The sequence below is a fragment of the Heliangelus exortis genome, chromosome 1, assembly GCF_036169615.1.
Source record: "Heliangelus exortis chromosome 1, bHelExo1.hap1, whole genome shotgun sequence".
NCBI classification, from domain to species: domain Eukaryota; kingdom Metazoa; phylum Chordata; class Aves; order Apodiformes; family Trochilidae; genus Heliangelus; species Heliangelus exortis.
Genome location: NC_092422.1, coordinates 58,649,448 through 58,664,390, shown reverse-complemented (window position 1 = coordinate 58,664,390; position 14,943 = coordinate 58,649,448). Strand labels below are relative to the sequence as shown.

Here is a 14,943-nt window from a genome sequence, read left to right as displayed (position 1 = left end):
AAGTGAACGCCATCAGTGGCAAGAAGACCCTTGGTAAAGATTCTAAGCCCTGTCCATTCAGCTCTCTGATAGAGGAATCTCAGTTTAACACAGAAAGGAGTTATGAAACTATTTCCTTAGGATATAGAAAGAAAACAAACTTAACAAGTGAAGATGATGTAAATTTAAATAACTACAAATGAGTATGAGCACCAAGCTTAACAGTCTGTATTAAAATAAAACTTGGGAATTTTGCAACATAAATTAGTCCATTGAGGTTTTTCTCTCAATAAACAATACATGGCTTCTGAGAGGAACTTTTAATTCAAGATTTAAGAAATGCTTTTAAGCATGTGGGGTTTTGTTGGGGGTTTCTGGGATTGGATTTCTGTTTGTTTGTTTGTTTGTGGTTTTTTTATATTTTTGGCTTTTTGTTTGGTTTTTTTCTTTTTTTTTTTTTGGTCCTTGTTGGTTAGATTAAGGATTTTAACAGGTTCCTAATAATAAAGTGAGAAACAGAAGCTTACTTACAGGTACTTTCATTTTAAACTCATCCCTGTTGAATCTGAAAGCAATGTCTGAGAGAGCTCGATGATAAAACCCCGTTGGGCGCAGAACTAGGACTAGCTGAAGGTTTCCTGGGAAAGATGCCTGCAGAACAAGTTTACTCTGTTATTTTTGTGTCTCAGCTCCAGAGAATATTTCTGAACAAGGAGAAGCCCCTCTTAAACCACGAGCTACCTGTATCAAAAACTTCCCATAATGGGGTGACCAGTTATAAACCTAGCAAGGCTTGAACAGAGAACTTCATTCAAAGAGACATTCACTCATCTTTGGGAACAGGAATCTGTTCTCCAGGAATCAAATTTGTCTTAGCTCTTCAGCTAAGATTACATCCTAGCCAAGTAGGCTAATGAACAAAGAGTGGTGGCTTAGTACTTTTAGGAGAGCAGTATTTCACAGTTACCTTATCTTCTCTTTAATAGAGAGTGTCAAGAGAACTGTCTGAACACACCATATGACATTTCTAACTTGTGTATATACTACCTTGCCAGTTGCCTACATAAACTCTTGCCACTGATACTAAATTTCTCAGGCAGTAGCTCAGAAAAAAGCTTTTAATTTTACAGACAAAATACAATGTTAGAATTCTCAGCTGTGTTTTTTCTCATCATCTTACAGCTAGCAGTCTGATGGATCTTTCCCAGCTATATACATGATAGGGGGAAACTAAAGAGAGGAGAAAGCAAGCAAAGAAACACCATCAAATTACTAAAAAATCAGCCTCTGCAATGGCAGAGGTTTGCATACTTGGCATTTAGCCATTCTTGAAATCATGCAAGTCTTTTTGCCTATTCAGTATTTCCACTGCAGGGAGGCAGTGAAGCTCATTAAAGAAATTATCATTATAATGATTAAGTAGGCAATTTTCTTCATTATACTGTTGGAAATTATGTCACATTTTAGCACACTGAATTACTACCCAAGAAAAAGCAAATTGAAACCCAAACACTGACTGAACGAGCTGTTATGCAATGCTCTGCTTCCCTACCCAGGGAAACTGGTAGCATCTGGAACGTTGGAGACTGGTTTAATACTCATTTTGAGGTTTCCAGGTATTCAGCACTGGAAATGTCAAACTTTTTAAAAGAAAAGTAGTTAAAACTTTTCCTGGAAGACTCCAGAGATTCACTGTGGTTCCCCAGATACTCAGGATCTCAACTTGACTGAGGAACCTTAAAGGCTTGAACTTCCAACCTGCCTCCCACTTCAGTGATGTCCTAATTTTCTAGAAAGCATGGTGGTTCAGACCCTAGGGAGTCTGTCTGAAGGATGGGAACAAAATCCAGGTAATTCCCAGTGCCCATACCAGCTCCTCATACTTGCACTTTAAACAATCTTTCTCTGTGTACTAAAAGTAATACACCCTGTGGACTCACTAACCTGGGGTTAGCTCATGTTCTACTCTAGACCAACCCAGAGAATCACAGAATGGTTTTAGTTGGAAGGGACCTTAAACACCATCAAGTCCAAACTGCCTGCATGCACAGGGATCACTTACATCAGCACTGGCATTTGTCTGATACTTCATAACACTTGTGGGGCTGGTTTTCTACCTGTATATCTCTTTCACTTCTTCAACCAGTCAGACCAGTGTTCAAAGATACATAAAGAGATGTAGATGTGTATCAGCTTTGAAACAAATATGACCAAACCAGGAATTTATATACATCACAGCCTTTAAATCAAAGCTTTGAAATACACTGGTATCTTTGGTGCCCTATTGGTATTATGAACCTGGAACATGGGAAGAGCCTTCACTGGCTGGATGAACCAGGAGCTATATAAATACTCAGGAGCACGCTGACCCGTCTGCTTTCAGGCCTCAGCTTCTCAGGGGTGGGGAGCTTTCCACTGCATGTTCCAGGCCTCTGGAAAGGGGGAACTTAAAATTCAGTTAGTTGCATATAATCTTAATAATTAATTTCCTTTCCAGAGTATTTATGACAGAGAGGGGGTCTGTAGCACCAGTACTGACCCTGAAGCTCTACAGCTGCTAATAAGAGAAAGTTCAGAGGGCCAGGCTGCCTCCCAAATGAAGGTGACACGATGCTGAATGGGGTTAGGAAGGGACAACAGAAGCTGAGCAGGAAACACCCCCTGCCCAATGCTCAGGAAGGGGTGGTGGCGATGTATTTACAGGGAAGGAAGGATAGTGTTTCCCCAGGGACAGGTGCTGGGATTCTTCCTCTCTTTGGTTTCTACAGTATGACATGGTTTTGCTCTGTTGGTGCCAACAGGGAGCTATTTCAGCCTCTCAACATTTTGACCTGCACAAGTCAGGCAGAGCAGTAATCCCAAACACTCCTGACCTGACAGCAATTGTATACAGCACATATGTGCTATAGGTTATTGGGCACTTAGCATTTTCAAAGGAGGAATAAGTCTCATTACTGCAGCTCCCCAGAGAGGCAGTGCAGGAACAGAGCAATGGCTGGAGGCTACAACCAGAAGCCACTCACCACTGCTTTCAGTGGTGGCAACCCAGTGGTGAGCTTTTGGAAAAGAAAACCAGAGATTCATTGTGGTTCCCCAGCTATTCAGGATCTCAATTTGACCGAGGAACCTTAAAGGCTTGAGATTCCAATCTGCCTCCTACTTGAGTGATGTCCTAATTTTTGGAAAAGAAAACCAACACTTTTTGAGTTTTTTCTGTCTCAGATTTCCTCCTGGGCTTATTTAGCATACGAAGGAGTTAGATGGATAATTACATATACCTTTTAGACAGAGATGCACTAAGTTGCAGTCTGCTGTTCAGTCCCACAGAGCAATTCCCTTAGCTGCCATGGTGCTCATGAGTCTTTAGACTCCTACACAGCAAAGGAAAGCTGTTCTGATAAGCAATGAACTTACAGCCCCCTTTCTTCTGATAAGCAGCAAACCTACAGCTCCAAGTAAACAGCCAGCTTTCAGAAATATCTGAACAATGCAAGCCATCAAAGAGCTAGTGCTTGACTTAGTTTTAGTAATTCTGTCTTAAAATGCTTGGAACAAGACTATTTTTCATTTTATGAAAAGCTTCAATATACCCATATTACCAAACTCTGGGGTGATGTTTTCTCTTCTGCACTCTCTAGTGTGCCATAAACCATGGGGCACTTCTTTCCAAAATACCTCTGTATGAAAAGGAGCTAATAGTTTTGGTGGTATGGTTTGGGGTTTTTTTTCAAGACTGTTACTGGCTAGAACGAAGTCTCTAGTCTCTTACAAAGGCTTCTTGTCAAGAAAGAATCTTAAATTATATCAACTCATAAAAGGAGCAGTTTGAAATCTAGTTTTAAAATCATTCATCTGTTTTGCATTAGATTTGGGTTTAAGGCTTGTGATGTTATGATATTGTTTTCAGAGTGATTCACTTCTCTCTTTTTGTGTATTAAGAAATTTAGAAAAAAAAATGGCTGACTATACCATACAGTATCTCAAAATAACTTTTTTAGTATATCATTTACTGAAATAATTCATAAGAGCAGCTACCAACTACTGTTCTAGATCCATCATATTGTCAAGTTTTTGGTGGTGTTCTGAATCCAAGCAAAAATGAGAAACATGACTAGGGCTGAAAGCAGAAGAGTTTTTTCAAACTTAACACATACAGATTGTCAAGCGTCATTACACTTTTCAGGACATGATGCAAAAAGCTAGCTAGAAACTCAGCTAGTGGGAAAAACCTATTCATAATGTAAAATAGCAGCTTTCGTGGAGCATCAGTTACTAAAAGACATCTTTCCTCCATCAACAGCTCACTAAGAAACTCATCATCTCTTCACAAACAAGACCAAAGGACTCATGGTTGGATTACTGTAACTCACTGCTTCTCTCCTTGGATGTAAAACAAATTGTAAGACTCCAGATGACACAAAACCAGGGCTGCCTGGCTCCTGCAAGCTTTAGGCTTGTATTATCAATCCAGTCTCTCTGATTTTGATCTCATCCTGCTAGCTAGAGGTCTTGGTACCAATCTTCAAAGCAATGAATGGGCTGAGCCTCTCTAACAGAGAAGATTGTGTTTAAATTTATAAAAAGCTAAGAAAGGCAGTGCTCTGAGCAATGCAGTCCAAAACAGAAAGCATGAAACCTGCATGTAATGAATGTAGTCTAAGCCAAAGATGAGAAATCACAAAGCAAGCTTCTCCAAGGGGATGGATAAAACCCAACTCTTGTCACATTTAGAATGGGTTGCAAATTTTGTAACTGGACAAAAAGTTTCTCACTACCACCTGAGTGACCTTCATAACAGCTGTTTCCTCAAGAGCAGTTGCCCACATATATCCTATTCTCTAAGCACCAAGTTTAAGGCAGTTTATTTTTCCTGCACTTGCAATATGAGGTTGGTGGATGGTTATGGTGGAATTCCTAATGCGTTGTCTAAATGGCTGAGTTCATACTGAGTTCCAGATTTTGCCTCATGATGCAGGAAGAAAATTATGACAACACAGTCAAAGACAGTATCATGACACAGGGTTCATTTTTTTCAAGAAAACACACTGGAACTATGATCAGAGCAACATGAAAACCCAGAACACACTGATTAATAATATGCCTTGCTCCTGCTAAAGTGGGCTGAATATTGATTGTTTGGAAATGATAACACTAAGAAAAAAAAGTCATTTTTTTACTGCAAGGAAAGAAAAAGGGGATTATATTTTCTAGGTTTTTTGTGTCATTTGGAACAATATGGAGCCATTTTACCAGGCTATGGGACTGCTCCTCCTTGCACCCCCATTCAGGAATGCTGCCTCATTTCTATGAGGCTACCCACTTGCTCAGCTGCAGGAGCTAAAGTATTCAGCAAGACCTTGTGCATCTCTGTATACAGTGTACAAATGAAAACTGGGATATTATAAATATAAATTTAGAAGAATCTCAGCAGCTGAAAAAGAAAAAAAATTATGAAATTTTGTGTCTTCATACAATGTAGGATGTAAAAATGTAGTAAGAGTGAACAACTTGCAATGGCTACCTTCAGTATGTTTCTTGTAATACCTTTCAGTTTTCTACTGTCTCTCTAGGAACACGGCAAATGACTGCTCGGACTTCATACTTAACAACATAAAGCTTGGCTTTTGGTGTCTTTAACAGAACTCCTCCTTCCAGCCTGGCTATCCTAGTAGGCCAGCTTGCTCCTAAAGACTAAATAGTAGGGGTGAACTCTGACTTAGCCATCTAAAGGCTAAGCTGCCTGTATAGGCAATGGCATCTCTATCCCACCTATCTCAGGCAGGATGATTCCCCCTCCAAACACATGCCATGCTGGACTGCACAAGGCTAATATCTTTACTTTTGGGGTAGCTAAATCAGAGGAAAAACAAAAAAGTGATTGTCTGCAGCATCTCTCAAACCACAAAGTCTGCAGTCTTGCACTGGTGCAGGATAACTTTCTGGGCCACCTGCCCACTGCAGCTTTGTCAAGTGGAATGTAACTATAGCAAAGCCTGCACCCCTGGACATTTGCTTGTCACAAAATCCCTGCCCAGGATCCTATCCCTCCCTCCTATCCCCAGGAAAAGAGGAGTCATCTTTCAGCCCAGTGCCTCTGGCTCTGGTTTCAGTCCCACTGTTGCTGCATGTGCTTAAGCAGCAATCCTCCTGTGTCTGCACAAGTAGGGTTACCTCATCCTCACAGCCTTGATTCTCTATCAACCCTGAAGCATTAGCATGAAATAAAAAATCAGCTTGTCATTGCTCATTTTCTGACTCAAAGAGAAATTTTCCATACTATAGAAAGATTTCTCACACTAATTTCCGCCTGGAACAAAATTTTTTTCTTCATTAGTTTTGTTGTTTCAAAACATACTTCTCACACCTACTAGTACAACCCAAATATTTATGAGTGAAGAGTCTTAGAAATAACGTAAGACAGTAATTATTAAAAAAATCCACATTGGTATGAGTTTTTGGATAGCAGCTGCTCAGTGCTGACAAATATGTTTCCTCCAGTTATCAGGATATTAGTGATGGGAAGATGGTCCAACCAGGATATTCCTGTTAGGCAGTGCTTTAGCCAGAGCATCCTGCCCTGGCAGCTCTGATTTCACATATCAAAAGTGATATGTGGCTTGGGGTGGCTGGAGAAAAATTGGGAAATGTGTCTGGGAAGATGCTGAAGGATGAGCCAAAAATAAGCCAACAGCCAAAACCCTCTTCTTAAATGAGACTCCTGCCCATTCTCGCTACCGGAATCTGCTCAATGCTGCACCTAAAAATTTCAAAGTGAGCTGCAAATGTGAGTTTTGCTAATATTTCGGTATATTTTAATATTTTAACATTCTTAAACATACTAAGGAGGAAGTTGTATTGTGGAAATATTATATATAATAACATTTATATATAAATACTACTCGAGCACAGACCCTATGAGGAGAGGCTGAGGGAGCTGGGGGTGTTCAGCCTGGAGAAGAGGAGGCTCAGGGGAGACCCCATCACTCTCTACAACTCCCTGAAAGGAGGGGGTAGCCAGGGGGGGGTTGGTCTCTTTTCCCAGGCAACTCTCAGCAAGACAAGAGGGCACGGTCTCAAGTTGTGCCAGGGGAGCTTTAGGTTGGACATTAGAAAGAATTTCTTTAGGGAGAGGGTGATCAGACATTGGAATGGGCTGCCCAGGGAAGTGGTGGATTCTCCGTCCCTGGAGATATTTAAAAAGAGACTGGATGTGGCACTCAGTGCCATGGTCTGGTAACTACAGCGGGAGTGGATCAAGGGTTGGACTTGATGATCTCTGAGGTCCCTTCCAACCCAGCCAATTCTATGATTCTATGATACTTAAAAAGTCAAATAATAGGAGTAATACATTACCTTTAAATAAGCACCTTTTAATTTACAACTAACCAACACTTCTTGGGTCAAAATGAGGTAACATATAAATTAAATTTGCTTTTTTGATTTGCCTTTTATTTTACAGGCTTTAAAATTTTCAGCTATGAAAAATTACAGATGCTTACAGCTCTATTTTTCAGAACTTAATGGAAAGCTTATCAACACTAAAATTCAAGCAAGGATAACAAGAAAAAAAAATAATTTATAAATAGACACAACAAAATTGGAGTCTGCCTAATCCTACCTGTGTAAAAAAAAAAAAAAAAAAAAGCCTCTAATAAACTGTGTTCATTAAAAGAAAAAAAATATATAAAGGAGACAAAGTAACCAATTATGCTGTTGACTGTTCATAGTAGGTAGATAATATCTGCTTGATTACAAGCAACCTTTGCTTTAATTTGGACAACACAACATCACTTTTTACACCCATTTTCCTTTCACAAGTGGTAAACTAAATCAGGGCCCTCATCTTCAACTCTTCCTAAATATAAAGCTCACTTGAATAGGGAAAGCTGGGCCCTTAATAAGATGCTCAGGCTGCCCATGCAAATATTACTTCCCACTGGGGAGAAATACATGCTGCACACACTGGTGTGAACACACAAAAACTAAGAGCATTCTCAGGCTGATGTCCTGAGATGCAAACTGCCTTAAAACACATCCCAGATATATGATGCTCAGTCCCAGGCAGCTGCAATACAGAAGTGTTACCGGATACTTTTCGTGTCATATATCATCTGACCTTCTGTTGAAGAAGTAATGACATTGCTGCTTTTCCCATTGTAAGAAAAAGTAATGGAAAATCTTTCTGAGGAGTTAATTTAAAACAGTACTCACTGCTATCCGCAGAATGGAAGCTTTCACAGAGGTCCATTTGTCCTGTCTGCGATCTATGACAAGAATAAATCCAATTCCAGCATCTCGTAAACTAAGTTTGGAGGAGGAAAGAAGAAAAGAAGAGCAAGTTTACTTAAAAATACAAATTAAAACTTCTCTGGTTCTCTCACTCAAAAGAATAGTTTAAAACTAGTTAAAAACCCCAACCAAACAAAAAACAAGTATCTTGAGCTCTTCGTGCAGAATATTCTTCATCTAAACATCTTAAATAAAGATATACTATATACCATTGGAAAGAGGCAGCAGTCCCAAATATGGTCCACAGAGCTTCAAACCACATTCAAATAATGAATTCTTCTTTGTCACAAAAGACAGTTCATATGTTTCTTGTACAGAGATTATTTCAAGAGGAAAATAAACCCCTCTGATTCTCCATTGTTGTGTTGCTGACATAATTCCTCCTTCATGCTGCTGTCAGCATAATTTCAGGAGCAAACCAAAATTGTTTTCCTTTTGCATCTGCTTTTCACCTTCTGTTTGAATTGTCTTCTTATTCATGGATATTTAAAATTCCTTAAAACTCAGGTCCTTCACGTCATTCCAGGACACTGCTCCGCACATCTGAAATCCTCACATGCCTCCAGGTTGCAAACTTGTTCCCAGGTGCATTTTTACACTCAGTGAAACGAAAAACCCCTACAGCCTTTAAAGATCCCAAATCAGAGAGGAGAAAAATGAGATCAGATGCACTTCTCTGGAATGGAAACATCTGTGAGAGAGATCCTGCTCCAACCCTTACATATGGGTGACCTTTCTGTTTTGCCTGTGCTCAGCTGCTTGTGCTACTGAGTCCCTGTGAAGGGATCTGCTCCTGTTTTGTAATTCCCCATCTAAGCCAATTGTGCAATGCCAGCAGCAGCCCTTGCCAGCCAATCACAATCAAAATGAAAACGACAGGCAAATACAAGGCAGAAAGGCTTGGGTTTATTATTTTCCCATACACTGGGTCGTTTTTAATATATGTGCTGCTTTTTCAGTCCAGATAGCAATTTACTGCAAGGTCTACTGCCTGCACTGTGTGACATTTAGAAATCATGTGCACCAATTTGTTATCATCATGCCTTAAAAGACAATATAAAAATCAACACAACAGAATGTCTGGATCTCTTATTCCAGACTGCTGAATCATGAAAACACCAGCTTTGCTTTACAAGATTACTATTACAAGTATATTTACAAGATTATTATGTGACTACAATTATTATTAGTAATATAATAATAAGAGGATGTTGAGAAGGATGAGGAACACAGGTGCTTAGCTATGACATTTTTAGCTATTCTTCAAATTTAAACCTGACTCACAGACCAGTCCCTCTCTTTTACAAACTGCAATATCTCTCAAATTTACAGATGAAATATTTAGGGGGAGAACATGAACACTGATTAAAAATGCAAAGGAACACTTGCTTTCTTTCAAAAGAAGCTAAGTAGTCATTTTTACATGGAAGACTCTTAGAAGTGGCCCCTCACTGCCCACATTCAGAACATGTTACTTAACTCTTGCCTCTGGGTTAGCACAGCACTGACAAACAACATCAGAGGACTTGCCTTGTAAGCCTGCAGAACCCTTGCAAATGTGGCTTTATATTAGCAATATGCTTCCCACTACAGTAAATTTTCATGATTTATTAAAGCTTCCCCTCTCCCTTCTCCTTCTGTATTTGAAGGGCAAGAGGAAGAGAGAGATCCATATTGTTGCCCATTTCAGGTTCCCACTATTTTAAGTTTTATTGAGTGAGCAGAATAAAATGCCAGTTACAAGCATGTTCCATGATAATGCAGCAAAACAAACTCTTTGGGTCACACAACATAAATGTGGATGAATGGAGTGAAAAAGGTAGTACAACTGTTCCCACAGCAGTTCAGGTGGATTCTGAAGGGTATCAAGACTCTTTAGGGGTTATTTCCCCTGCTCAGTAGGAGTCCCTGGTAGCCCCGAAATTTCTGCATACTTCTTCAGTGGGAGCATAATCTCAGATCCCACAGAGCACCTAAATGCAACATCTGTATCACATTTCAGGGAATTATTGAAATGTCTGAGTAACAGGAATAAAATTAAAGCTTCTGACTGAGCATCAACAAGCTTTCTTTCCAGGAGCACAGGGAAAGACAGGATCAGCTGAGATCCTGGAGAAAATCTAGATGGCAGCTCCATACAGTTAATCATCTGCCTCAACACCTGGCAATGAGCAAAGCTTAATCTCATTCTTCTAGAAGAAAAGGCAAGGCTTACTTAAGCAGAAGAATTGACAAAGGAAAACACATCTCTAAGTAGCCCAAAAGATGTCTTTAGCTAGCTGCCTTTTTCCACTGGATAAAAATAGAGGGATCAAACATGTTGGGTGATTTACAAGGTTCAGAATGCAGCTCCCTTCCAGGCTCAGAAATAAAAGCCAGGATTCCTCACTGCTGCTAGAGGAGTTGCAGTGGCAAAGTCTTGAGCACCTGACTTCAGACAGTTAACACTCCCTTAATATGGACTGCTTAAAAAAAAATAAAATTAAATGCTTGGTACTGAACCAATCACAGGTGGAAAAATACTTGTTATATTGACGAGTCTCATTGCAAAGGGTTGGCTCTGCAGTCTGGAATCCAGCTCCAGCAAGTCATAGGCAGGAAACAACAAACCCAACTAAGACATTGTGTACAACAAAGCTGAGAACATTATGAAGACAACAAAGTCATGTATTCAATAAAAGTAAATATTGGAAACAGGTTTGTGTGCCAGCACATCCTTGCTCTACTGACCTCTCTTTCCTGTCACACACACCTGCATGCACACTTACAAGACAGTTTGCAAGACAATTCTCCCCCCGCCCCCTTTCTTTTAGGGCATGAGATGAATGGTGCTTTGGTAGCAAGAAATAATTAAATGTTCCTTTGGCTCCTGATTTAAGTGTAAGCACCAGCTATCCCCACTTCCCTCAGCAATGTTTATTACATTCTAAACAAATACTGATTTCCTCTACCAATTTCTTCATAGTTTGCCTGAAAGTTAAGCATTTCTTAACTTTTAAACTGTGGCTGAACAGAAGCATGCTCTGATGGACATGGCTTGTCCTGCTCATCAATCTTTACTCACTGCCTTCTCCCAGTTGCATTGTACTCATCAGCTTAATCCAGGTCTTCTCACTTCTCTGTATCACTTTCCAATAAAATTGTCACCACCACTTTGTCTCTCTCATTCATCCCCTCAGCCACTCTGGTTCCTTGCTGCCTTGTCCCAAGAATAGCTCAAAAAGACTTGGAGCTTTATTTTTTTATTATTTTATACTGTCCGGACAAATGACCAGATTTGTTCTCACCGCAGCCCTTCTTCAATATCACAAACCTCTCATCCTTCAGCCTGAGTCTCCCTTACCCTACATCCTACTTAGCCTCTCAGTGTCTTCCCTCAGGTGGACACTTCTCTTGGCTGTGGTCCTGCCTGTTGAGTCAGGCTCAGGCAGTTTGCATCCCCTGCCTGCTTCTCAACAGGCAGCACTACCACCCCATGAGTATTCCTGCTCTCAGCCCTGGCTCTAGAGCAGCTCATTTGGCAACCACAGATAAGCCCCAGCTCAGCCCCAGGGTGAAGGGGAACATTTTTTACTTCAGTAGCCACCGAGCATCTGTGACCTGGGATTTAGGCTGATATTTCTCAAGTTATTTCCTTGACACAAAGACCATCATTCTTCTTAAGCATCAAGTCTGAGTCCTTGACCAACGGATAGAGCCACTTGAACTTCTCAAACAAAAGGCTGTTTCAAAATTTGAAAGGCACGGTTAATTTGTTCACTGTCTTTTTGGGATTAACTCCCCCCTTTGGGTCAAACTTTAAACCAAAAACTCAGGTGAGACCACATGAAGGGAAAGAAAATTTGGCAGAGTTGTAAACAACTGGAAACAGCAGACAGGCACAGCAGAGGCACCTGCCTATTAAGGCTTCTTGACATTTCCCTTACAAGCTCTGTTTTCTTTAATGCATTAACTTGCATCCGGTGTACTTTCTGAAACATAATTTATATAAGCTTGTAATTCATATTTAGTGTTTCCTTCCTTTGTTTCCCTCATAACAAAAAAATCCAAACCAAAACAAAAAAAACCCCACCATCATGAGATAAGCTCTGTTCTTCTGTTTATTCACCAGCACAAAGAACAGAATGTATTTAGAAAGGCAGAGAAACCATTCCTGCTCAGGAAATACGTCTGGCAAACTCACAAAGGACTGGTCAAAGAAAGGTAGAAAGGAGGGGAAGGCGAGCAGGGGCCACAGAGGACAGGGGAAAACACAGCAGAGGGTAGAAAGGCCCTGTCCTACATCTTGGGGAGCCAGTGTAGCACCATTTGGAGAAGGTGAGAGCAAGGCTGAAGTACCTGCCCAACAAGCACCAAGTTCTCCCTGTAGACACAGGAACTGAATGTTCCACCTAGTGGCTCCTCAGCTTTAGATTATGGGGACATCTCTCTCTTGTTCCCAAGACTTACAAGCTCATGCACCTGGGACACAAGGTGGGAAAGCTTGCAGTACATAGGACTCAACAAAGAAAGTTCCCCCTGGGGTGTGTGGAAGCAGTTACATAGTCAACATCTGAAAGATCCTTGCATTTCTCCAAGGTTTGGGTGATGACAACTGCTACACAAGTAAGTTCCCATTGCTTCTACACTGCTGTATGAAAGCATTACCACAAACAAAACAAAGCAAATCTTCAGGTTCATCACAGAGATTTGATAATATCAAGCTAATGCTTGACTGAAATTCCAAGCAGCATTTTAGGTTAAATAACTCGAGTTTAACAGAATTGAATTTCAGTCTTAAAGACTTATTTGTTGGCTTAAACTACACAAAGGATTGTTCCCTACTTTGACTACTTCTGCCTGTATATACAAATAGCTGAACAGCTATTTTGACAGCAGGACTTCAGCAGTATTCAGTGAAGAATTACTGCATTAAGCAGAGCACCAAAGCATTGTCTGCAGCAATCTGCATCATAAGCAGCCAAAGCTGTCTTCACATCCCTGGTAACAAATGCTTTTAAAGTTTACTCACCCTTTGTAGCTCATCACTGACCATCAACTGCACATCAGCAATATGCACACACAGCTTGAAGAAATGGGGGATCTCAGGGTGCTCACAAATCTTGATCTTTTTTTGGCATGCAACATGTAGGCCTATTTAGGAAGGACTATGGAACTGGCTGCTCACCCATCATGGGCCACACTACTGTACTACAAAAGAACAAACATCTGAGACACAGTGAGAGCCTGGGAATCTAAGGAATGGTGCTGCCCATCCTGTCCATGCCATAAAGGTAGAATTGCGCAGAAAAAGGTGGAGCTCAAACAGGTTCAGCATATAGAAGGAGACAGCCCAGTAGCCTAAGCAGAGGGGTAATGAATACTCTGAACACCAAACATTCTCATCATGCCCCCAGTGATAAAAACCTTTCCAGCAGCTATCATGTTTTGAAGTCAGAAGTTGGCCTATATTCAGTCATCAGCAAACAAGCTAGGGTAATCAAAACCAGCATTCTCTTTTACTTTGCTTAGGAAAAGGCTATTGGATATCAGATGCTAACTAGATTATTTTTATCGAAGCTATTTAGGTTATTTTTTCCCAAGAGAAACTTTGGATTTCCAGAGGCATTTCAACAGATTTAACCTGAACCACTTCAAAGACAATTTCTCCATCTGTCCTGCCACTGCTAGGAATGACTTTCTGGGGTGTAAGGGGGAGACACAAACTCTCTCTTAATCATAAGTGTCTCACACACTAAATAAAATGAAACTACTAATGCTATAGCAATGAATAAAAGCAGAGAAAAGCCATCTCCTCAGTAGCTGTTTACATGCTCTCAAAGACAGCCAGATTATATGGTAATAAACATGGTATTAATCATATTAACAAATCAAGATAGAAATCTCCAGTACAGCAGCTGTGAAAGAGAATAATTCAGCTAAGCCCTATGATACTTCATGTTACCAGCTTTATGCTGGCTTCCCAGCAAGGAAAAGGGCAAAGCCTTGCCCTACATCTCCCCACCTTGCATCTCTTGGGTAGGATAACAAAGACTTCGATTTGATCACTCACTAGGTAAGTCCTGGAAAGTGCAGTTTTTCCTAGAGCAGAAGAATTTAATGGTTTATGATTTGACAAAGAAATAAAGCTGAAGTTCAACTGTAACAGTAAACAAAACACAAATTCAGACACTAAACAGTAGTTAGACCTACTAAAGTTTAATTTTCTTATCATTCTTGTCTGTTTATTATATGCTACTTTGTTCGAAAATTAGTCAATTCATCCACATAATTCCAAAACTAATCCACCAGCTAGGCATTTTTAAAAAGAAAGAGGTATATTTGACACATTCCCCTCATTTTAAAAGGTGTTTTACTTACTAATTTTAAAATGGCTTTGTAACTGATTGATCTTTAAGTATTTTAATTTTTTGACAGCTCCTTTCTCAATATCCAAAGTGAGATTAAGGATTTGTTAATGTTGGAAACCAGAGCCACTAGGGAGAAGAAAGTGGTCTTGATATTTCTTGAGTAAATGATAGAACTAAGAGGACATATCACACTGCAAAGCTTCAGTTTGAAAGCTTCAGATATTACAGGGTTTTATAGATCATAATACACAGCCTCACTGTAGAAGGTGCTTGATTAAATCATTTTAGAGACATCAGGAAATGAAAAAGAACTACAAAACATGAG

At 40.1% G+C, this 14,943-nt stretch overlaps 1 protein-coding gene across 11 annotated transcripts in view; it reads right to left on the bottom strand.

Moving 5' to 3' along the window:
• MCF2L (MCF.2 cell line derived transforming sequence like) overlaps positions 1–14,943 on the bottom strand; it is a 164,534-nt gene that overhangs the window by 30,101 nt on the left and 119,490 nt on the right. For 9 of the 11 annotated variants that reach the window (XM_071743832.1, XM_071743846.1, XM_071743783.1 and 6 more), the window contains 2 exons: positions 8,191–8,281; positions 511–630 (listed from right to left, as the gene is read on the bottom strand). In XM_071743832.1, the coding sequence (XP_071599933.1) occupies positions 511–630; positions 8,191–8,281 (211 nt within the window). Of the gene's footprint in view, positions 1–510; positions 631–8,190; positions 8,282–8,477; positions 9,055–14,943 lie in introns of those variants that run through there. The other 2 variants (XM_071743856.1, XM_071743866.1) reach the window with 2 other exon arrangements.